The sequence below is a fragment of the Peromyscus californicus genome, unplaced genomic scaffold (assembly GCF_007827085.1).
Source record: "Peromyscus californicus insignis strain IS unplaced genomic scaffold, ASM782708v3 Scaffold_6__1_contigs__length_162567912, whole genome shotgun sequence".
In the NCBI taxonomy this organism is placed as follows: Eukaryota; Metazoa; Chordata; class Mammalia; order Rodentia; family Cricetidae; genus Peromyscus; species Peromyscus californicus.
This window is the reverse complement of record NW_026294584.1, coordinates 161,979,885-162,002,923: the sequence shown is the minus strand read 5'-3', so window position 1 is coordinate 162,002,923 and position 23,039 is coordinate 161,979,885. Positions and strand designations below refer to the sequence as shown.

The following is a 23,039-nucleotide window of genomic DNA, read 5'->3' as shown; positions in this document are numbered from 1 at the left end:
TCTTCACATGGCAGTTCTCTCTCTCCTCTTATTCTCACCCTTTACTTTTTTTTTTTTTTACTTATTACAATTGTGTGTTTAGTGTGTGTGCAATACTGGAGATCAGAAAATGACTCTATGGAGTTCATTCTCTCCTTCAACCTTTTCATAGTATGGTATTTGAAAGAAAATGGCCCCCACAGACTCATAGGAAGTGGCACTATTAGGAGGTGTGGCCTTGTTGGACCAGGTATGGCTTTTTTGGAAGAAGTACATCACTAGCAGTTGGGCTTTGAGATCTCAGAAGCTTAAGCCAGGCCTAGTGGCTCAGTCTCTTCCTGCGGCCTTTAGATCCATATATGGAACTCTCAGTTACCTTTCCAGCACTGTCTGCCTGCTTACTGTCATACTTCTTACCATGATAACAATGGACTAAGCCTCTGAACTGTAAACCAGCCCCAATTAAAGGTTTTCCTTTATAAGAGTTGCTGTGGTCATGGGGTATCTTCACAGCAATAGAAACCTAATTAAGACCAAGGACTGGGGTATTGTGATAGGCCTGATCATGCTTTTGTTTGGAGGAATGTGGAATTTGATAGTTTGGATTAGAAAAGCAGTTTAACATTTTAAATAGGACTTAATGGGCCATCCTAGTAGGAACATGGAAGACAGTGGTGGTGTGAGGGTGATTTGAACTGTGGGGACCTGACTGAAGATGTTTCAAAGGACAAGAATGTTACTACATGGCCTAGAGACTGTTCTTATGATATTTTGGTGAAGAATCTCACTGCTTTCTGCCCTTGTCCAAAAAATTCTGCCAGAGAGTAAATTGAAGAGTTTGGGATTGTATTAGCAGAGAAAATATCAAAACAGACTAGTCTTGACTCTGTGGTTATTTGTGTTCACTCTTATGCAGATTTATAATGAAAAGGAGCAAGCTGAGCAAGGAAAAATACAAAATGTACAATTTGAGAAGAAAGGGGGCACCACAAAGTAGAATAAAGTTCTGTGTTCAAGGAGATAAACAGATTAAAGAAAAGACTGATGTTAAACAGAATAAAGGGAGTGGTGACCTCAGGGCAAGTTCTTATCCAGCTAAACTTCCAATTGTAAAAAGAAATTAAAGCTTAGAATCAGGTGTGGTAGTGCATGCCTTCAATCCCAGCACTCCAAAGCAGGGGCAACATGTCAGAGCATACATAGTGCTCAGAGGGCAGCTGAGAGTTCTACATATAGGTCCAATGGTAGCAGGACTGTGAGCCACTAGGCCTGGTTTGAGCTTCTGAGATGTCAAAGTCCAACCCTCGTGGTGCACTTCCTCCAACAAAGCCATACCTGTGGTTGATATATTGTGAACCCCAATAAACTTATCTGGGGGTCAGAGAACAGAACAGCCACTATATTAAACATAGATGTTAGGCAGTGATAGCACATGCCTTTAATCCTACATTCCAAAGGCAGACATCCATCTGGATCTCTGTTCAGTTCAAGGCAACACTGGAAACAGCCAAGCATGGTGACTTACACCATTAATCCCAGGAAATGATGGCAGGAAACAGAAAGGTATATAAGGCATGAAAACCAGGAACTAGTGGCTTTTAAACTCTTAGGCTTTTTTGCAGCAGTTCAGCTGAGATCCATTCGGATGAGACCTCAGAGGCTTTCAGTCTGAGTAAACAAGATCAGCTGAAAAGTTGGCAAGGTGAGATTGGATGTGGCTTGTTGTTTCTCTGATTTCTCAGGGTAAGGACGGCAGTAACAGCAAAAGGTAAGAAAGGGTTTTTAGTATCAGCTCTTAGCTACTGCTCTGAGCTCTTGGGCTTTTAACTCTGCATTTGGCTCTGTGTTTCTAACTTAATAAGAGTGTTACATCTACATTTAGCACCCAACATGACAAGAATTCGTTAAAAACCGCTCGACTGGGCTTGGCGAATTGGCAGCCGACCGGCTCCCCAGCTCCCCAGCTCCCCAGCTCCCCAGCTTGGGCCAGCTTGGGCCAGCTCGGGCCAGCTCGGCCTAGGCCCCAGACCCAACTAACCATGGCTACAAGCGGTTACCCACAGCTGGAGCTACTTGCAGCCAGATTGACAACTCAAGTGGCTCAGGCTAAAAAAAAAAGCCAGTGGTACCAACAACTCAGGCCTGCCAGAGCTACCGCTAATTGCAGCAGCTAAGTGCAACTACAGATAGAGCTTCTTGCAGCCAAAACACCAACACACATGGTTGGAACTTAAGGAAGCCAGAGCCCAGGCTCAACTAGACTCAAGACAGAACATATGACTCTTTCTTTCTTTCCATTTTCTTTCTCTCTCTCTTTTTGAATTCCCACCTCAGACGCTAGGTAGCTGTTTTGAAATTCCCTCGGATTTCTACTGTTCTACGCAGACTTGGTAAGTCAATTAAGATATCAGATATTTTAAAGGAAACTATTTAAAAGAGAAAAAAAAATTTCCACATTTAAGAAAAATGAGTATTATGTGTACATTAGAAGAAAATTGGACTTTGATAAATTTTAGGCAGTCTGAAAATGGAACAACTATATGAGATTAGTGTTGATGGGATTATGCACATTATTACTTTCCTTATCCTTATTTTACTATTTAAAAAGATAGCCAATTTAAGTGTCAGGATAAAAGCTTTAGAAAAAATGTGTTAAACCTGTTAAAATGAATTATAGAGAAATTCAGATTCAGACAGAAGAAATTAATGGTGAAATTGTTCCAGGATTGGATTATAAGGTTAAAGAAAGAAAGCCTGTTTTCACACAATCACCCTTACTTTATCTGGTAACTGTACAGCAGCTACCTGGTGAAGTGAATGCACAAAATATTTGGACTCCAATTGAAATGTTAGATTTACAAAGGTATAAGGAGGCAATGGTATCTTATGGCATGCATTCCCCATTTGTAAAGCAAATGTTAAACTCCTGGTCAACTTATAATAAGATTATACCACAGGACTGGTGAGAGCTGGTAAATGCTGTTCTGGAACCTGGGGCACAGCTGCAGTGGTTCATGGGGTTCAAAGAGGAAGCTAAAAACATAGAAAAAACAATGGATGGCTAAAGGTACACAAATCTCCCAGGATCAGCTTGTTAGAGAAGGCCAATAAGCTGCAATACAAACGCAATGTTTATATGATAACCAAACCCTAATTCTATGTCGAATGGCAGCCTTGAATGCACGGGACAGAATTGAGGAACCAGGAAAGAAAACTGAGTCATTTACAAAGGTTATACAGAGCCCAAAAGAATCCTTCACTGATTTCTTACAAAGACTGACTTCAGCAGTAAAGAGAATGGTCCCAAATTCAGAAGCTAGCAAGACAATAACTGAATCTTTGGCTTTTGAGAGTACGAATACAACATGCAAGAGAATAATCAGGCCATTAAAGACAAGAGGTTTGAGGAATGTCAGATGTTTTGGATGTGGAAAGCAAGGACATTTGAAAAGGGACTGTAAAAAAGGCATTCACAAAAACAATGTTTCTTCAAGGAACAACAGCAACAGAATGTTTCTAAAGTATGCAGAAGGTGTGGTAAGGGAAAACACTGGACCAACTAATGTAGATCAACAAGGGACAGACAGGGTAACCCTCTGCCTCGAGCTTCGGGAAACTCCCAGAGGGGCCTCAGGCAGGCCCCCATAGCAAATCCAGTTCAGATCTTTCCTGCAGTCATAGAGGAAACCCCTACTCAGAGTAATTAAATAACCAAATGCCTAATGGAATAAACCAGGCTGCTTGGGGTGATGAAACAGCTGAGACAGAGAGAACAGAAAATTCAAGAGAAAACATAAAGAAAAATTTTTGGCAAACTTCTATAAATGAATAAAGACCAAAATTAACAATAAAAATAATGGTGTTTTATTGTCTGGTCTGGTAGACACAGGTGCTGACGTGACCATAATTGCACCAGAATTTTGACATCCAACTTGGCCTCTTCAGGAGGTAAACATTCAGCTGTTAGGAATTGGAACATTATCTCAGGTGAAACAGAGTGCAAGATGCCTCAAATGTATAGGTCCAGAATGAACTAAATAATTTGTTCAAAACCTTAGAAGGTGACAAGGACTTAAATAGTCAAACAGAATTATGACCTGAAGCTGAGAAAGAATTGGCCTTGGTAGAAAACAAAGTACAAGAAGGACACGTGGATCATATTGATCTGAGGCAGGATTGCATTTTGCTTATTTTACCCTCTTGGCATTCTCCTACAGGAATATTGATGCAGAGGGAAAATATTATATTGGAATGGATATTTTTACCAAATAAACCAAATAAAAAATTAAAAACTTATGTGGAAAAAATCTCTGACTTGATTTGAAAAGGAAAATTGAGACTTCGTCAATTAGCAGGAATAGACTCAGCAGAAATTGTCATACATTTAATTAAGGAGGACATTGAAAAATTATGGATAGAAAGTGGCCGGGCGGTGGTGGCGCACGCCTTTAATCCCAGCACTCGGGAGGCAGAGCCAGGCGGATCTCTGTGAGTTCGAGGCCAGCCTGGGCTACCAAGTGAGTTCCAGGACAGGCACAAAGCTACACAGAGAAACCCTGTCTCGAAAAACCAAAAAAAAAAAAAAAAAAAAATGAAAGTGAACCTTGGCAAAGAGCTTGCAGTAATTTTTTGGGAGAAATTAACAACATATATTCCAAAAGCAATAGAATTGATCTTATAAAGAGAGCTGATTGGATCTTGCCTCGAATTGTATGGGAAAAACCCTTATCTGGAGTTAGCACATTTTATACAGATGCCAACAAACAAGGAAAGGCAGGCTACAAATCAGAAAATTTAAGTGGTTCAAAGTCCTTATAATTCAGTTCAAAAATCAGAATTGTATGCTATTCTGTTGGTATTAATGGATTTTTCAGAAACTCTCAACATAGTTACTGACTCTCAGTATGCTGAAAGAGTGGTATTACATATTGAGACTGCAGAATTTATCCCTGATGCTTCAGAATTAACTTCACTATTTATTCAGTTACAAGATACAATCAGGAAAAGGAGTCATCCTTTATATATAACTCATATCCAATCCCATACTGGTCTGCCAGGGTCTCCAGCACAAGGTAATGATGAGATTGATACATTATTGATAGGAAATGTGCTGGAGGCCTCAGAATTTCATAAAAAACATCATGTCAATGGTAAAGGTTTAAAAAAGGATTTTTCCCTAACCTGGCAACAAGCCAAGGAAATTGTAATGAAATGTCCTACTTGTTCCTTTTACAATCAGATGCCATTACCAGCAGGATGTACCCAAAAGGTACTCAGAGGAATGAAATCTGGCAGATGGACGTGTTTCACTTTGCAGAATTTAGAAAATTGAAATATGTACACCATACCATTGATACTTATTCAGGATTTCAATGGGCAACTGCTTTGAGTTCTGAAAAAGCTGATTCTGTAATTACCCATTTGCTAGAAGTTATGGCCATCATGGGTATACCTGCACAAATCAAAACTGATAATGCTCCATCATATGTCTGTGTTAAAATGAAACAGTTTTTTGCTTATTACAATACAAAGCATATTACAGGTATACCACATAATTCTACAGGTCAAGCAGTTATAGAAAGATCAAACAGAACTCTAAAGGATATGCTAAATAAACAGAAAGGGGTAACAAAACCCCCCAGAAATAGACTGCATAATGCTCTATTAACTTTGAATTTTATCAATGCTAATGAGAAAGGAACAACAGCTGCAGAGAGACATTGGATAATAAACTACAGAATTAAATCAGCCTATATACTTTAAGGATGTGCTGACCTCAGAATGGAAACCAGGGTATGTGTTACGTTGGGGACGAGGTTTTGCTTTTATTTCTACAGGAGAAGATAAGCTGTGGATACCATCAAAATTGATTAAGGTTCGATTTGAACAAGAGAAACCTCTTAATTAGAGGAGGTGATAGTTCATCAACCAGCATGATCATCTAATTTAAACTAACTTATACCATTAACACATGCCTTTTCATTTAATCGGATATAACTTGCCAAAAGGGAACCTTGCCTTGGGGAGGTCTTGGGGAAAGGTGGGATTTTTTTTTCTTTTTGTTTTGTTTCTTTTTTCTTTCTTTTTTGTTTTTTTGTCTTTTAGGAGAATGACAGTTAAGGAATCTGAAGAACACTGGACAAATGAGACATCTGAAGAAAAAGAACAAATCATCTAGAAAAAATGTTCCAAGAAAAAGAGTAAAATGGCCTATTGGTATATCATCTATAAAATTTCATAAGTCTTCCTCAATGTTTGTTTCTGTTCCTCTCTAAAGACATTTAACACTATTGGTCTTCTTGTAGTCCCAGTTCAATTAAAATTTAAAGCTGGCTTTGGAGTTGGAGAATGGCTCTCTCCTTCTTTAAACTCAAGCATGTTGTTAAAAGGAAAATGCAAACTCCCTGTATCATGCCAGAAGAAAGAGCCATCTTCTGATATGGGACAGGAGAAAAACCAAATTAATTAAGGGACTATTCTATTACTACTAATCTCAATTCTTTTATTTATTTATTTATTTTTATTTTGCAATACAATTCAGTTCTACATATCAGCCACAGATTCCCTTGTTCTCCCTCCTCCTGCTCCCCTCACCTTCCCCCCAGCCCGCCCCCCATTCCCATCTCCTCCAGGGCAAAGCCTTCCCCCGCAGACTGAGATCAACCTGGTAGACTCAGTCCAGGTAGGTCCAGTCCCCTCCTCCCAGGCCGAGCCAAGCGACCCTGCATAGGCCCCAGGTTTCAAACAGCCAACTCATGCAATGAGCACAGGACCCGGTCCCACTGCCTGGATACCTCCCAAACAGATCAAGCCAATCAACTGTCTCACCCATTCAGAGGGCCTGATCCAGTTGGGGACCCCTCAGCCATTGGTTCATAGTTCATGTGTTTCCATTCGTTTGGCTATTTGTCCCTGTGCTTTATCCAACCTTGGTCTCAACAATTCTTGCTCATATAAACCCTGGTCATTCTCGCTAATTGGGCTCCCAGAGATCCACCCGGGGCCTAGTCATGGATCTTTGCATCCAGATCCCTCAGTAGTTGGATGAGGTTTCTAGCATGACCATTAGGGTGTTTGGCCATCCCATCACCAGAGTAGGTCAGTTCGGGCTATCTCTCGACCATTGCCAGCAGTCTGTTGTGGGGGTATCTTTGTGGATTTCTGTGGGCCTCTCTAGCACTTTGCTTCTTCCTATGCTCATGTGGTCTTCATTTACCATGGTCTCCTAAGAGCACTTGTTCAGCTATGTTCATATCAGCATTGTTTGTAATAGCCAGAACATGGAAACAACCTAGATGCCCTTCAACTGAAGAATGGATAAACAAAATATGGTACATATACACAATGGAATACTACTCATCAGAGAAAAACAATGACATCATGAGGTTTGCAGGCAAATGGATGGATCTAGAAAAAATCATCCTGAGTGAGGTAACCCAGACTCAGAAAGACAAACATGGTATGTACTCACTCATAGCAGGATACTAGATGTGGAACAAGGATGACTGGACTGCTACTCACATCACCAGGGAGGCTACCTGGAAAACAGGACCCCACGAAAGACATGGGGATTGCCCAATGACAGAGAAATGGAATGAGATCTACATGAACAGCCTGGACATGAGTGGGGGTAGTGAAGGGCGAGGGTCAAGGGAAAGAGAGCTTGGGAGAGCGGGAGATCCCAGCTGGATCAACAACAGAGAGGGAGAACAAGGAATAGGAGATCAATCCTTTTATTCTATTCTGATTCTTTAAACTTTTCTTAAAGTATGAATTTTATATCAAAATTTACAAGATTAATATATATATTAAACTTTGTTAAGATAATAATGGTCATATAGAATACTAACTAATTCTAGAGAAAAAAAAGGCTTTAATTAGCTGCCTATACATGTCTTTGTGTTTGAATCTCTTATCAGTTTTCTGCAGGAAATCACGGCCAGGCCTAACATCAACTGAAGTCTCCAGGAAGAAGATGGGGCCCCACAACAGTAATTCCACATGGACAATAATAATACCACTAAGCTGACAAACATCATCTACAGATCAGCTTTGGACTACAAAGTGCTCATAGCAATTTTGAGGGGGATAGCTGAGATGATCCAGTTTCAAAGACTACTTGAATAAGGACTTGAGATAAACCCTGAACTTTGGCATTATATACAGACTGGACAACAAAGGATATAGCTACCTTTCCTAGAATTTGACAATTAACCCAAAATTTTTCTTTTCAGAATAAAGATACCTTCGCCCATATCCAGCAAGAAGCAATTTTAAGAATACAACGCCCACATTCTCAAAGAGGTGGTGTGGGGCGGGTGGATTTTTGGTCTTTTAATGGGTTTTGGGTCTGGGATAATTTTCATTGTTTAGGAGGGTTGGTTACAAGTTGTTGTTAAGGGTTAGGAAAAGGGCTAAGCAAAGGAGAGTAGATTTAAGCTTCTTGTTTTTAAAAAAAGATACAAAGGAATGATAGAATAGAGGGTAGATTATTGAGTCTACTTGGAAAAATAAAGAGAAGATATAGATATGATATAGATAAAAAGATAAGATTATTGAATCTACTTTTAAAAGACAATTACTAGTTTTAAATACTTTACATTGGATTGGATTTTTGTATATTGTATACAAATTATATATATTGAGATTGGTATTGTTAGAAAATGCTATATGTATATTTCTAATCTTGTTCAAAATATTGTACTTATACCGTTCATTTAACAATGTAATGCAATTTGCTGATCCTTGAATGTTATTATTACCAACTATTAGGATAAAAAGAAATGAAAGTTAGTAGTTAGACATTGCAATAGAACTTGGAGTCATATTAGGTATGTTTTCAAGATTGAGCAGATATATTTTAGACAGGTTATCTTCAAACCCTTCAGAGATCTACAGAATATGGCATTTAAAATGTTTTAATAACTTAGAAAATTTTTCTTATTTGTTATGTCCATGAGACATGTTGGCTCCTGGCAGTACCAATCTACTTCAGAGAAAATATGGGCATTGAAGAAACTGCATATGGAGTTGACTTTCATTGTGGCAAAAGTTAGCCACTGAACAACAAAGTATCCTCGAATTGACTGCTGACAAACAGGACAGACAGGACATGAAACAAAGGTCTACCAATTCTTGCGAAAACAAGTGTGGTTGTGGCTTTAACAAAAGGCATCTTCTGAGGCCAGGACAATATGGCACCATCCCTGAAGTGGCCTTTGCCATCCGGAAAAGGTACAGTGCCCTTTTCTTCGAAGGCAAATGAACAGGAAGTGGGCTGATGGCTTCTGACGTGCAGTGGAATGACAGCTGAAACAGTTATTCTTGAAGAGTAACTAAGCTCATACCTCTCAATAGTAGACTGGCATTTAATAATGGGATGTGGAGAACGGGATGCCAAGATGAAGCCACACACACACACATAGCCAAGAAGAATAGACAGCTGAATTCAAAAAACAACAATTCCAGAGTTTAAAATCCTAAATCATGGCATGACACTAGTGGAATTCAGGTGTTTCTGGTACATGGACCGCTCTCACCAAATGTGAGGTCAAACTGTTACCCTGTGTACATCCTACTTCACAAATGAGTCTGTCAGATACACTAAGCTTATAGGCTGAAGATGATACCCCAACACTGTGGAGAAACCTCAGATGACTGTCCAGGCAGCTGGCTGTTTCTGTCAACTCACATTTTTTTTGGAAGCTGCTTGCGTGGACTTCCTGCTTTTATTTTTGTTAGGTAATATTTCCTTCTTGGGTCTCTGAGGGAGTTGAAGATTAGATAGTTACAGTTAAAGTTTAGATAGTTATAGTTTTCCTTGTTAAGAATTTTAGAAAAGAAACTCACTAAAGAGTAAGTGTATAAATTTGAAAGACATTATAAGATAGTTGTTAGTAATATAAGTTAGGATAGAAAGTGAATCAGGTACATTTTGGACTTACCAAAATAGGATAGATAATGGAATTATTTTCTCTGAATTTGTCAAATGCAAATGGACTAGACATTGTTTAGGTATTTATTGCTTGTATATATGGTATATAGTTATTGTACTTTTGTATATAGTTTTTCTTATATTAGTTATAACTTTTTTCCTGTTTTTTTATTAAAATAGAAAGGGGGCAATATGGTGATATTTTATTTGTACTGAAATGTGACTTTATTTGTATGATAATAAATAAAGTTGCCTGGGTGTCAGAGCTAATAGCAAGCCATAGCAGAAGCTGGGCGGTGGTGGCGCACACCCTTAATCCTGATCACATGACAAGCAAGTATTCAAGGACACCACCAGCATAGAGACCACCAGTATGGAGACACACGCCTTTAATCTCAATACCAACCATAGAGACCTAAAGGTCTGTATAGACAGGCAGTGATGAGGAGGTCATGTGGTTAGATTTACAACCAGTAAGAAGGCAGAACAGAAAGTCAATAAAAAGACAGACACACAGAAAGTAGGCCTCTTTGTCAGGGGAAGGACAGCAGTGGCAGCAAAAGGTAAGAAAGGTTTTTTAGTATCAGCTCTTAGCTACTGCTCTGACCTCTTGGGCTTTTAACTCTACATTTGACTCTGTGTTTCTTATTTAAATAAGACTGTTACATCTACACAGCCAGGCATGGCAACACACACCTTTAATCCCAGGAAATGATGGCAGGAAACAGAAAGGTATATAAGCTGTGAAAACCAGGAATTAGTGGCTTTTAAACTTTTAGGCTTTTTAGCAGTTCAGTTGAGATCCATTCAGATGAGGCCTCAGAGGCTTTCAGTCTGAGTAAATAAGATCAGCTGAAAAGTTGGCAAGGTGAGATTAGATGTGGCTTGTTGTTTCTCTGATCTTTCAGCATTCACCCCAATACCTGGCTCCAGGTTTGTTTTTATTAATAAGACCTTTTATGATTCATGTTACATACACCTATTCCAACAAGGTGACATCTCAGAATAAAGCCACTCCCTAAGTCTATGGGAGCCATTTTCTTTTTTTTCTTTTTTTTTTTTTGCCATTTTCTTTCAAACTATCACATTCTACTCCCTGGCCCCCATGAGTTTGTAACAATATCATAATGGAAATATGTGTTAAGTCCAATTTTAAAAGTCCCCATATGCTACGACAGTCTCAACCCCGTAAAAGTCATCTCTCACGGGAATCTTGGCAATCTCTTGATTGTAATCCCCTATAAAGTCAAAATCAAAAGCATATCATACACATCCAACATATAATGGCAAGGATACACATTACTGTTCTAAAAGGGAGGAAAGGGAGGATATTAAGGAAATATTAGGCCAAAGAAAAGACAAAATCCAGCTGGGCAAATTCCAAACTGCATCTCCATGTCTGTTGTCAAAATGCTCCTCAGATCTATAACTCCTTTCAGATTTGCTGACTGCAACACAATTCTTTTGGGCTGATAATCCATTAGCAGATTTCCTTGGCAGGTACCCCATGACTCTGGCATTTCAAACATCTTGGGGTCTCCAAGGCAATCCAGGCTTCACCTTCATAGCTTCACACAATGTCTTCTCTGGGCCTCCATACAGGGACATCCTTAACACATGCCTGGGCTCAGCAGCTTTCCTTAGTTACGGAAGGGAGATTCCATAACCCCTCTCTTGTATCCTTAACTCCAAAGCCAGAACCACATAGCTAAAGCTACCAAGTTCTGCTGCTTGCTGGGGCTTAAATATGCTGCCTCATTCAATTACATCTTCACCAGCTTTCTGTTTTTGGTGGTTTCCTTCACTGCCTAAACCTCTACCTTTTCTTTTGATTGGGACAGGATCTTACTCCCTAGCCCAGACTATTTTTGAATTAGCAGCAATCTTCCTGCCTCAGCCTTCCATTCATATTTTTTCATGGAAAAAAAGTACAATAGCATTTTCGAATAATCATGTGTATTCCTTGATACTTCATAAAAAGCTTGTAAGTAGGTGTTTCCCACAAGATTGGTGGAAACTGTATATGGAAGCTGAATCTACAAGGAACTTTCTGCATAATTATCTTAAAATCTTCTTGTCTACCTTACACTTTCAATGTACTTTCATATTTCAATGTTTATATATACAACACTAGGGGTTAAAAAAGAAACAGGATGAGAGGTGTAGTTAAGTGGCAGAGCACTTAACATGCATGAGGTCTAGAATTCCATTTCCACCACTGGGAGAGGGAAGAATTTTCTATAAATAACCAATGCTCTCCTAGAAGTAAACATTCTGTGTCCTCTATAGCAAAGGCCATCTTAGCCTCCTTGAAGATGTGCCTAACTTATCCTATAATGTCTATTAGTAATTGTAAGAAAACAAAGAGAAATGAAACCATGAAGACTTCAACTGTAGTTCTTTAAAAAATAAATGTTTATTTCAAGTATGAAAAGTAATGTCAAGACATCATCCAAAAATTCCATTCAGTTTAACAAAAGTATAAAACAAGACTTCTGAAAAAACCTTTACAATAAGGTACAAAATACTTAGGAATATACTTTTGACATTCACAGAGGCATTTTCTGAAAAATAAGTTTTGCTAATGTGCTTATTAGAAACAAAAATATATTTACAGTCCCAGTCAAATAAGTCCTTAGCTAATGAACAGTTATGTCAGCATAACAGCATTTCAAAGTAAGATTTGTATAAGTCACCTTCACATTCTTTTTGGTTGCCGTTGTTTTGTTTTTGGAGAGAGGGCCTCATGTAGTCTAAACTGGCCTCAATGGACTATGCTGCTGAAGATGACCAATTCTTGATCCTCTTGTCTCCATCTGCCAAATGTTAGGATCACAGGTGTGCACTACTGTCCCAACAAGACTTAAAATAGTAAACATGGTTCAATATATAGAAGATCACATACTTTGTAGTTCCCAGACAAATGCAATCTGTTTCTTTGCCTGCTCACCAGCAGCTAATCCAACATTTCAGTCACACAGTATCAATGAAAGACATGAGCTGTAACTGAACTCCTTGGCTGAGAAATCCAAATGTGAAAGTCCTGAGTTATTTCCAGCAAGGGAGCCTGAAAAGAAAAAGTTAGATAGCCGGGTGGTAAAGTAAAACCACTACATCCTGTGCCTATTTCACTGGACTGCTCCCGAGGCTTCTGCTTCTCTTCTCCAAGTACATTTTTTTGTAGGTCCGGAACATGACATTTGAGTCTTTTACTGGGTTTTGTAGCGTTTCAAATTCATCTGCACTGAAGCTTCTCTTAGAGAGTCTTGAATCAGCCCGATCTAAGAAAACAAAACTGATACTTAATGTTCAATATGACAAACATACACTGAAAAAAATGAGACAGGAAATGTGCATTGTGTGTGGGGGCAGAAAACTGAGGTAGATTGTTGAAATGGCAGTAAATGCCTATAACCACAGCATTTTCAAGGCTGAGGCAGGAGGATCTTCAGCTCAAGGCCAGTCTGAGTTTTTGTTGTGGTTTCTGTTTGTTGGATGGTTTGGTTTTTTGAGACAGGGTTTCTTTGTGTAGCTCTGGCTGTCCTGGAACTCGCTCTGCAGACCAGGATGGCCTTGAACTCACAGAGATCCACCTGCCTCTGCCTCCAGAATGCTGGGATTAAAGGCGTGCATCACCACCGCCTGGCTAGTCTGAATTTCACAACAAGAGCTTGCCTCAAAAACCAAAGGAAGAACTCAAGGGATGGTTCAGTGGTAGCTACCTTTAGTCCCAGCACTTGGGAGGTAGAGGCAGGTGTATCTCTGAGAAGAAGTCAGCTTCTACAAAGAGAGTTCTAAGTCAGCCAAGGCAACACAGTGAGACCTTGTCTCAAGGGGGAAAAAAAGAGCAAGAATGACACAAGTTTGATTCCCAGCACCTACACAGTGAGGGCTCACAACTGCCTGTAACTCAGGGGATCCAATGTCCTCTTCTGGACTCTGAGGGCACTACATCCAAATGCACATAATTCTCTCACCCAACATATACACTCACTAAGGAAGAGAGAAGATAACCAGAAGTTCAAGATCAGTATTAACTACATACAAAGTTCAAGGCAAGCCTGGGCTACATAAGACACCATCTTTTTTGTTGTTGTTTGTTTTTATCAAGACAGGGTTTCTCTGTAGTTTTGGTGCCTGTACTGGAACTCACTCTGTAGACCACGCTGACCTTGAACTCACAGAGATCCACCTAGCTCTGCCTCCCAAATGCTGGGATTAAAGGTGTGCACCACCATCACCCAGCAAGACACTATCTTTTTAATTAAAAAAGAAAAAGGGAAGGGAAGGGAAGGGAAAGGAAAGGAAGTGAAGGGAAAGAGAGGAAAGGGGAAAGGGGGAAGGAAGGGGAAAAGGAGAAAGGGAAGGGAAACGGAAGGGAAAAAGAAAAGAGCAATAAAGAGCTTGGCCAGTTCCAAACAGTGAATGTAAAGGGTTAACTTTAATAATCTACCTCTGAAAAGCCTGTACCTTCCCTTTTCATTTAACCCTTTAGTTTACTGTTCCATGGGTCTTGTCTCTCCTGCTTCCATGCATTTATAGCTGCTCTCTCTCACTTCAGGGGCCTCCTTCCCCTCTTCACTACACCTACACTTTTGATCCTGTGTATTCCCCTAACAGGCTGGCACTGAATGTCAAATCCAGAGCCTCAAGAATGCAAGGCAAGCACCCAACCTACTGAGTCATATCCCCAGCCCATTTTTTGTTCCTTCTTGGAGACAGAACTTTGTTTTGTAACCCAGGCTGGTCTCCAGTTCTCTATACTCCTCCTGCCTTATCCCCTCAAGTACTGGGGTTATAAGCATGAAACAGCATGGCTAGCTAAGCTTTTTCTTATGTGCATTATCTCAGTATGTCTATGACTCAGTTTGTACATGTTTGCCTATACATGTCTGAATCTCTATTCTCACCTTTGTCAAATTTCCTCCATAAAAAAATACAATTTTTTAAAATTAAAAAAAAAAATAGATGACTCAGTGATTAACACTGTATAACAGTGTAGTGGACCCAAGATCTATTCCCAGCATGCATATTGGTGGCTCAAAACTGCCTACAAATCCAGTTCAGGAGGATCTTACACCCCTGAGGGCATTCAGGTACACAGACCCAGAGACCCATACTCATACACTAATTAAAAATAATAAATCTTTTGGCCGGGCGTGGTGGCACATACCTTTAATCACAGCACTCAGAAGGCAGAGGCAGGTAGATTTCTGAGTTTGAGCCCAGCATGGTTTCCAAAGCAAGTTCCAGGACAGCCAGAGCTACAGAGAAACCCTGTCTCAAAAAAAGCAAATAATAATAATAATAATAAATCTTTTAAAAAGATTCTGTCATTGCTCTTAGTAAAATTAATCCCAATTTCAAGACTCTGAAACTACCTTTGCTTTTTTTTTTTTCAAGACAGGGTTTCTCTGTGTAACAACCCTAGCTGGCCTGGAAATCGATTTGTAGACCATGCTGGCCTTGAACTCAGAGGAATCCACCTGCCTCTACCTCCCAAGTACTGGGATTAAAGGTGTGAGCTACTACCACTCGTTAAAAGGCTTCTTTTAAAATAAGCAAAACGAAGGCAGAACTCCTCAGATCTACTCTATGAAATACATTCATTCCACTTTAAATTAAACGGAGGATCCAGTTAACACAGTTCCTGCCTAATGTGCACAGAACCCTGGACTCTATTCTTAGCAGCACATAAACCTTCAGCATGTGAGAGTGGAGGCAAGAGGATCAGAAGCTCACAGTGAGTACAAGGCTGAGCCCAATCTCCAACAAACTGAAAGCTACCAGGACAACCATCCTTTAGTCCTTTAAAACACTTGCACCGCTATCCTCAATGAACTCTGAAGAGAGAGACCAGGTTCAAGTTCCTAATCTAGCAACGCAATAAGCCAGATGACAAATGGGAATGTCCTTGCCTATCTTGTTTAGGGAATTGAATGAATGAGCCTGCAAATCAGCAAATGGAGGTTGGCAGACATTACTGGAGGCCAATCCAGCCTGCCACAGATCTTAGGGAAGAGTTTAATCACAATTACACAATATTCTTATTCACATATCACTTGACACAATGTCAAAATTGAGGTCCGCTCAGGTCCAGAAAATTCAAGACTTTATGTCAAAACTCACCTAATTCAGTGTATTATTTTTCTGTTAAAAGGAACTAGATCCTGGCCTCCCACTCCATCCTGACAGAGAAAACAGAACGCTATCCTACCTTCAGAAACAAACACCAAGGGACTAAAAAAAGAATATAAATAAAATCATGCATTGAGACAGTACTGTGATTATATCCATGTTATAGACAAGCTGGTAAATCAAAACAAAAAATGAAAACAGATGGTGTTTTACCTATTTCTTGACTTGATTCAGACATCTTTGTCCTTGTAGGGATGCATTTTAACCAGTCTTCTTTTGTAGTTTTTATTCCTGAAACTGTTTAAATATTTGTTTTCAGATATATAATCTTTATTCCTCCTCTATTTTAGCACAACGGAAAAAAAAAAAAAAACCTACCTATATATTACATCATGGGGTATCTTATATTATACCTATATACCATATGTAATGTAACTTTTTTAAAGAACCTGAAAAATTATTTTTACCAGGTAAGGAAATTGAATATTTTATAATAGGTAAATGAATTGTTTCTAATTTTCACACTAAATAAACATTTCCTCATCTGGGCTGAATCACCAACATTTCTCAGGGTATTTATTTAAAGGTATGAGACAGGAAGTCACTCATTGCCCCTGTTCAATTCCAAATTCCCAGTTACACTCAAGGTCTCAGATTCTAAAAACCTAATAAAAACGCCTATTGAAATGATCCTTTTGGTTCTAATTTGATTTGTTTTGAGATAGGGTCCCATTATGTAGTTCTGGAGCTTACTACAACCAATCTGGTCTCAAATTCAGAGATCCACCTGCCTCTGCCTCTTACATGTTGAAATTAAGATGTGTGCAACCATGTCTTATTTTGAAATCAGTCATTTTAAACAAAATTATTTTTGTCTTCTATACCTATCACTTTCCACAAAAAGTACTGTTTATGCTATAGCTTCATCACCACAGATATACTCAGAAGAAAAAAAAAAGAGACAAAACTAAAATTTCAACTAAAAGACTCGTTTTCCAATCTGAGTTTCAATGCACAATGTATCAGCTATAATATCTACAACTTCAAAACCTTCTCTTATAACCATAACTATTCATTCATTTTCCCCTTTAATTGTACACTTCATGGAGATAATACCTATGACTCACGACTGCGACTCTGGCTTTTTCACTATTCTTAGTTTTTGAGATGACATCTTATAGCCAAGGATGGCCTTAAACTCCCAGGATTCTTCTGCCTCTAGCATTCCATATGTACCACTCTGCCAATCATTATTTAGACTTTGTAATTAGAGATTAATTTGTTCCAAGCAATTACAGCTTCTACAGGTCTTCTGTTTTATAAGTAGACTAGATGTTACCATTTTAACTTGGGGATAACATCTTCATCCTAAGTTTCAAAGATGGCAACAAATTGACCCATTAATTAACACGTACATTACCTCTCAATATTTGGAACAAAGTTTCACATACAGGCTGCTTTGAAATTACCAGTACAAAAGGAAACTAAATCCAAGACACTAGTTGTGGCTGCGGTTCAGTGGCAGAGTGCTGGTGGTTTGACCACCAATACCACAAAACCAAAACTTCTTGAAACAAATATACACTTTATACTTTTTAAACTTGTACCACAAGAAATGCTTTTCAGTGTAGTTTCTTAGGGACTTAATAAAATATTTGTGTTCAGGAAATGTTTGGAAAATTTGCCAGTACTAATTTACTATAATTTAAAATAAAGGGCAACAAACACAAAACAAATGCTGCTCGATGAACACTGACTCACTGTCACCCCAACTCTAACCCATCCCATTCACGCACTCCTAGGACTACACCTCTATGGGTGCCTCACACATAAACAAATCACTGGTTGGGCCCTGTGGCCTACATTCCTACCAATTGGGAGATAAAGACAAGAGGATCAGAGTTAAAAGGCCAACCTAGATGATTTAACGCCAGCCTGAACCGTGTGAAACTGTCCCCCCACCCCCCATGAAGAAATCATACTGAACCTTGCACAGGGGCTTGATCCTGCCCAGGCCCAGGCCCAGGTGCATCCTGCTTATCAACAGAGCTTGTATTCTTCAACAGCACATCTGGACATAATTTAAACTCCAACATCTGTTTGTCTGTGTCATCTTTTGTCATGGGTGTATATGCCCTACTCTTCTTTTTCTCTTTACTAAACTTCTTGGATGCACTGTCCAATTTGGTGAGACAAATGCTTTCCCGTTCTGTGCATTTAAATGCAACCCGGTTCAGGTACTGTTTCCTTTGTTCCTTTACCTGGAGAGGTATCTGGCTGGACTTACTCATATTGGTCAATCTTTCTAATTTGGTTTTATCAATATAGGCTTTGTCTGGCTGCTTCCTATCAAATTTTCCTTTACTATTTCTTGACACACTGTATAGCCTTGACTCCTCAGAATGGTGGACTTTGGGATTTTTGCCATGGCTGGAGGAATTACGTTCTGGTTCTTTTGAGGGCTCTGCACTGACACCCTGCCCCTCAATTAACTTTCCCCAGCTTGCTGGTGCAGAATGCTTACTGGACTTCATGGGCTCAGGGTCACACGGCACATTCTCTACACAGATGTTTTTGGAAGCATTATTCCCTATTATATGTTTGTCTTTCTGCCGTTGTAAATATTCCTGCACGGTTATAACTCTGGTACTCTTAGAGGAGCTGCCCTTTGAGTCTGAGGACTCAGAACTTGGCACTGTCTTTTCTTTAATACTGGTGCTTTCGTTTGGTTCTGTCAGAGTGCTGCACAGTTTGAGTGTGTCTCCAGTGTTTTTGTTTTGCTCTTGTTTTTCATATTTCTTCTTTTTTATTTCCACATCTGGGATAAGCACATGGTCTGTTTTTCTTTTTTCAAAATATTTCAGTCTGGAGCCACCTGCTTTGAATTTTAATTTTTTCTTTTCTGGTGACACTGACTGCACCAAAATGCTATTCCTCCTGCATGGATCTTTATTTGGCAAAAGTCCTGCATGTGCTTTTCCTGGACCTGAATCTTGAGATATGTGTTTTTTCTGTAGGCTTTCCTGAGAAGCTTGTTTAGAAAATGCCAGCATATTTTTATCAGAGTTGGAAGTTATCACATGAGATATTTCAGGGGTTGCTGTTTTATTGCTTTTTAAGGGATTTGGTCCGTCACATTCAAATGAAACATTTTTTACTTTTTGCTCCATTTTCAGTGAGCTATCTTGTTTTGTTTTATATTCATCTTTATCTTTCTTGTAACACTTAACTGAAAAATGACCAGTAAATTCCTGTTCCACCCTTGGTGAACTGCTGTCTTTTGTTTTAGATGTTTTTATCTTTTCACCACGTATTTCAGAAAAATGGCCTTTCTCAGCTGCTTGGATCAGAGGAGTTTTTGAGTTATCAGACATAGGATTAATTTCAAAAATAGTGATTCCACTACTGCAGGACTGCTCTCCTTGTTTGCAACTGTCAATCTCCAAAGAACACCGGTCTTTCTCTTTCTCCTCCATAGAACTGCAATGACACTGAGGCACACCTTCATAAACCATTGAGAGCCAACCCAAGGCACAGCAATGGATTTTGTTCTTCTCCAGGTCCAACATTCCAGGGTCATGACTTTCTTCTCTGGAGACCTGTGAGTCACACAGGCTCTTTACTTCTGCATGGACTTTTCTATTCTGAGGTTCTGCCAATTTGTCTAAGACACAGAGCTGATCCTCTTCAGGAAATAATTCTTTGATTTGTTCTGAGTTTAATACTGTAATTTTTATTTGGTCTGTGCTATCCCCAGACACATTACCAATTTTATTACCAGTCTGATTTTCTGAGATTTCATTTGTCTTTTGTTGGCCCACAGAAACTTCATGTCTGGTCATAGTTTCAATGCCATAAGGGAACTCTTTTAGAAGTTCTGACAGCTGGTCATGTAGGTATGAGACAGATTCATTTTCATCATTAATCTCATTTATTTCAGGAAGACTGTGGCCTGACTTATTGCTGACCATATCAGTTTCCTGAGGGTGAGGATCTTGCTGAACAACAGCTGGTGAACACACATCCTTAGCTGTTTCTTTTCCACCAATGTTCTCCTTACTGCTTTCCTCTAGACTTTCTCTGTGTGCTCCAACATACTCACTAGATGCTGGCTCTACAGGCTGCAGCAGCTCTGGCTGCTCAGTGACTTCATGAGGAACATCTGTACACTGCACACACTTATCTTTCTGAAAACCAATGTCTTTATTTTTAGTAGTGTCACCTACTTGTTCTTCTTGTTGACTATTGATTACCTGCTGATTAGGTGAAGGCTTCTGGGGTTCATTTTGTACAGAGTTGAATATCTCTGCTATCTGGGAATTGTAGGAAACATCACCTTCTGCAAGAGAACAGATACTTTCAATCTGTAACATGGGCCCACTCACAATGGTGCTGTCACTAGGGTTAGGCAGAGCTTCAGCACCCAGGGGAGAGTGTTTTCCTAGGCTGCTATCAGCTATGTCTAGATCATCCTGTGTTGGTTTGTGCTGCTTTTCCTTAGGCATGGGCATGGAAAGCTCAGCTGATAGAGTAGTACTTGCTACTGCTCCTGTAACATCAAAGGGCAAAGCAGCAGCTACTGTTGTATTTTCTGGCTGCTGGTTTTGTAAGCTACAAACACTGCCTTCCTTAACAACTGGATACACAGTTTCAGGTACAACCTCAGGTGCTAATGCTTTTCCAGGTAAGGCATTGATATTCGAAAGAATTAAGGGTGACACCACAGCAATTTGAAGCTCTGTTCCTTTTCCAACAGCTACATCTGAAGACTCGTAACTCGGTGTGAGAACGGACATGACGGCTTGTGACGAGCTGGTCATTTTCTGAGAATTTCTAACACCTGAACAAAAATTCTTAACATGAACTTCATTCGTGGGATTTGAACTGCCAACTGCTATTGTACTGGTTCTTGATGCATTATACTGTTTTTCTTCTAAAGGTTTTGGAACATGTTCTGTGTTTTTTGGAGGCTGGTTTTTCCAAAGCGAAAGACATGTTGCTAGCAATTCCATGGAGCAGTGACCATCACTTTTAGCAGACATTTCTTTTGCTGAAAATTGAGAGTGCTGAGTTGGTTCAGTATAAGAATTATTGGCTTTTTTACTACAACCAGCTGCCATCAAAAGATCTTTATTAATTTTAATTTTTCTTGCAAGTTCTGAAAACTTCTTTTTGATTTCTACTAGTGATTTAATATCCCTCACCAGCTTTTCTTTTGTGGCATTTGTGTCTATTACTTGATTTGTACTTGGATTGCAGGAATACTTTCTTTCCTCTTGATTATTCTGAACAAGAGTCTGAAGACCATCCCCAGAAGAACTAACAGAGTCACTGTAAGACTGTTTTATTTTCAACTCACAGAATTTTCCAATGGTGCTGACGTTTTTATTAGTGTTCTGCCACTGCTGTTGAAAGCCTTTGTAAGTATCTTTCTTTTTTTCAGATGAGTGTATTTCTGAACTCTGAGGAACTTCCAGAGGCAAATGTCTAGAAATAGGCTGAGAATTTTGCACTTGTTGGCTTCCATATCTACAGCTGTAAGGGCGGGCAGGGAGTCTTTTGCTGGCTTCTGCAGCATACTGATATGATGACACAGGTACAGGATGCTTTGACTGTAACGACTGTGTAGAAGGTGGAAGCTGATTATTTTTAACTTGTAATGATGTAGATGGCACAAAGTTTTGTTTCTGAACAGAAGGGTCTTGCACAAAGTTTTGTGGTAAATAAGGATATTGCTTTGTAGGTGTCCTGTAATCTGGGTAAGTAAGTTCATTGGATGTGCACTGTGTCCAGTCAACCAGCTGATCTGGTATCGAGTGGTTAAGTCCCTGATTTCCTTGATAATTTCCTTGATAAGTTATAGGAACTCTTACAGAATTTGAAGGAGTCATTTGTAGTTGCACAGAATAGGTATCTGATGTGACAAGCTGACTCTGTGGTGCATGCACATAAGGCATATTAGTCCCACCATCAGGTTTATGGGATACGGTTGCCTCTGTATGAGAAGGCATAAAATTCCTCATTGGTGAGTTCATCCAGACATTTTGCATAACTCCTGAAGACACTGTTTGCAAATTGTGGTTTGGTTGTTGGGCTCCTTTAACATTTGTGTACGTGACTCTTTCTACTGAAGTCTGTGAGGCCACAACAGTCCTATTATGCATATTGGAGATCTGAGGAGTTACATAACTCCTGACGTTCAGAAGTGGCTGTGAAGCTGAATTTGAATTACTGGGATACATGCATGCTTCTTGGTTCTGTGCAAGACAGCTGAAAGAACTTTGAGAAGTTGTGGAAGGCATTAAAAACTGCTGCAAAACAGATGACTGGTTTTTAGAATACGGTGGTGGGTTTTGGGTAGCATTCTCTGGCTTTGCATTCCAATTCATAGTTGATCTGATTTAGTAGTAGTACTGTTGTAGTCTGTGGTTTTGAATGTCACAAATCTGCAAGAAATACAAATAAAGATCTTTTATTGAAAACTTTTCTCCCGGGGCTGGAGAGATGGCTCAGAGGTTAAGAGCACTGACTGCTCTTCCAGAGGTCCTGAGTTCAATTCCTAGCAACCACATGGTGGCTCTCAACCATCTGTAATGAGATCTGGTGCCCTCTTCTGGCGAGGGTAAAACACTGCATACATAATAAATAAATTTTAAAAATAAATAAATAAAATAAAATTTTTTTTCCCCTACTCCCCCACTTTTTTTGAGACAGAATCTTTCTGGCCTAGAACTCCCTCTGTAGACCAGACTGGCTTCAAACTTGTGGTAATCACTCTGCTTAGACAGAATTTCAAAGAAAAATAGAAGCATATTATATCTAAGGTAACTACAAAAGGACCTCACATTAATAAGCCATACCCAGATAGAGCAGTAGTAATGGGAGTTGCAACATAATTGTGCCAATTGTCAAAATCAATGAAATGTGTAAAAACTGACTCCACAGAAAGCAGCTGTCACCTGTTAAATTAAAGTAGCACTTTTCTGCT

General features: G+C 39.4%; 1 protein-coding gene across 7 annotated transcripts in view; it reads right to left on the bottom strand.

The window, feature by feature from the left end:
• Nucleotides 1-12,305: 12,305 nt before the first annotated feature.
• Resf1 (retroelement silencing factor 1) overlaps nt 12,306-23,039 on the bottom strand; it is a 34,421-nt gene continuing 23,687 nt past the window's right edge. For 6 of the 7 annotated variants that reach the window (XM_052722126.1, XM_052722129.1, XM_052722125.1 and 3 more), the window contains exons 3-5: nt 18,039-22,497; nt 16,265-16,348; nt 12,306-13,194 (exon numbers count right to left, since the gene is read on the bottom strand). In XM_052722126.1, coding sequence (XP_052578086.1) covers nt 13,037-13,194; nt 16,265-16,348; nt 18,039-22,440 — 4,644 coding nt within the window. In that variant the 5' untranslated portion in view covers nt 22,441-22,497 and the 3' untranslated portion in view covers nt 12,306-13,036. Of the gene's footprint in view, nt 13,195-16,264; nt 16,349-16,384; nt 22,498-23,039 lie in introns of those variants that run through there. The other variant, XM_052722131.1, reaches the window with a different exon arrangement.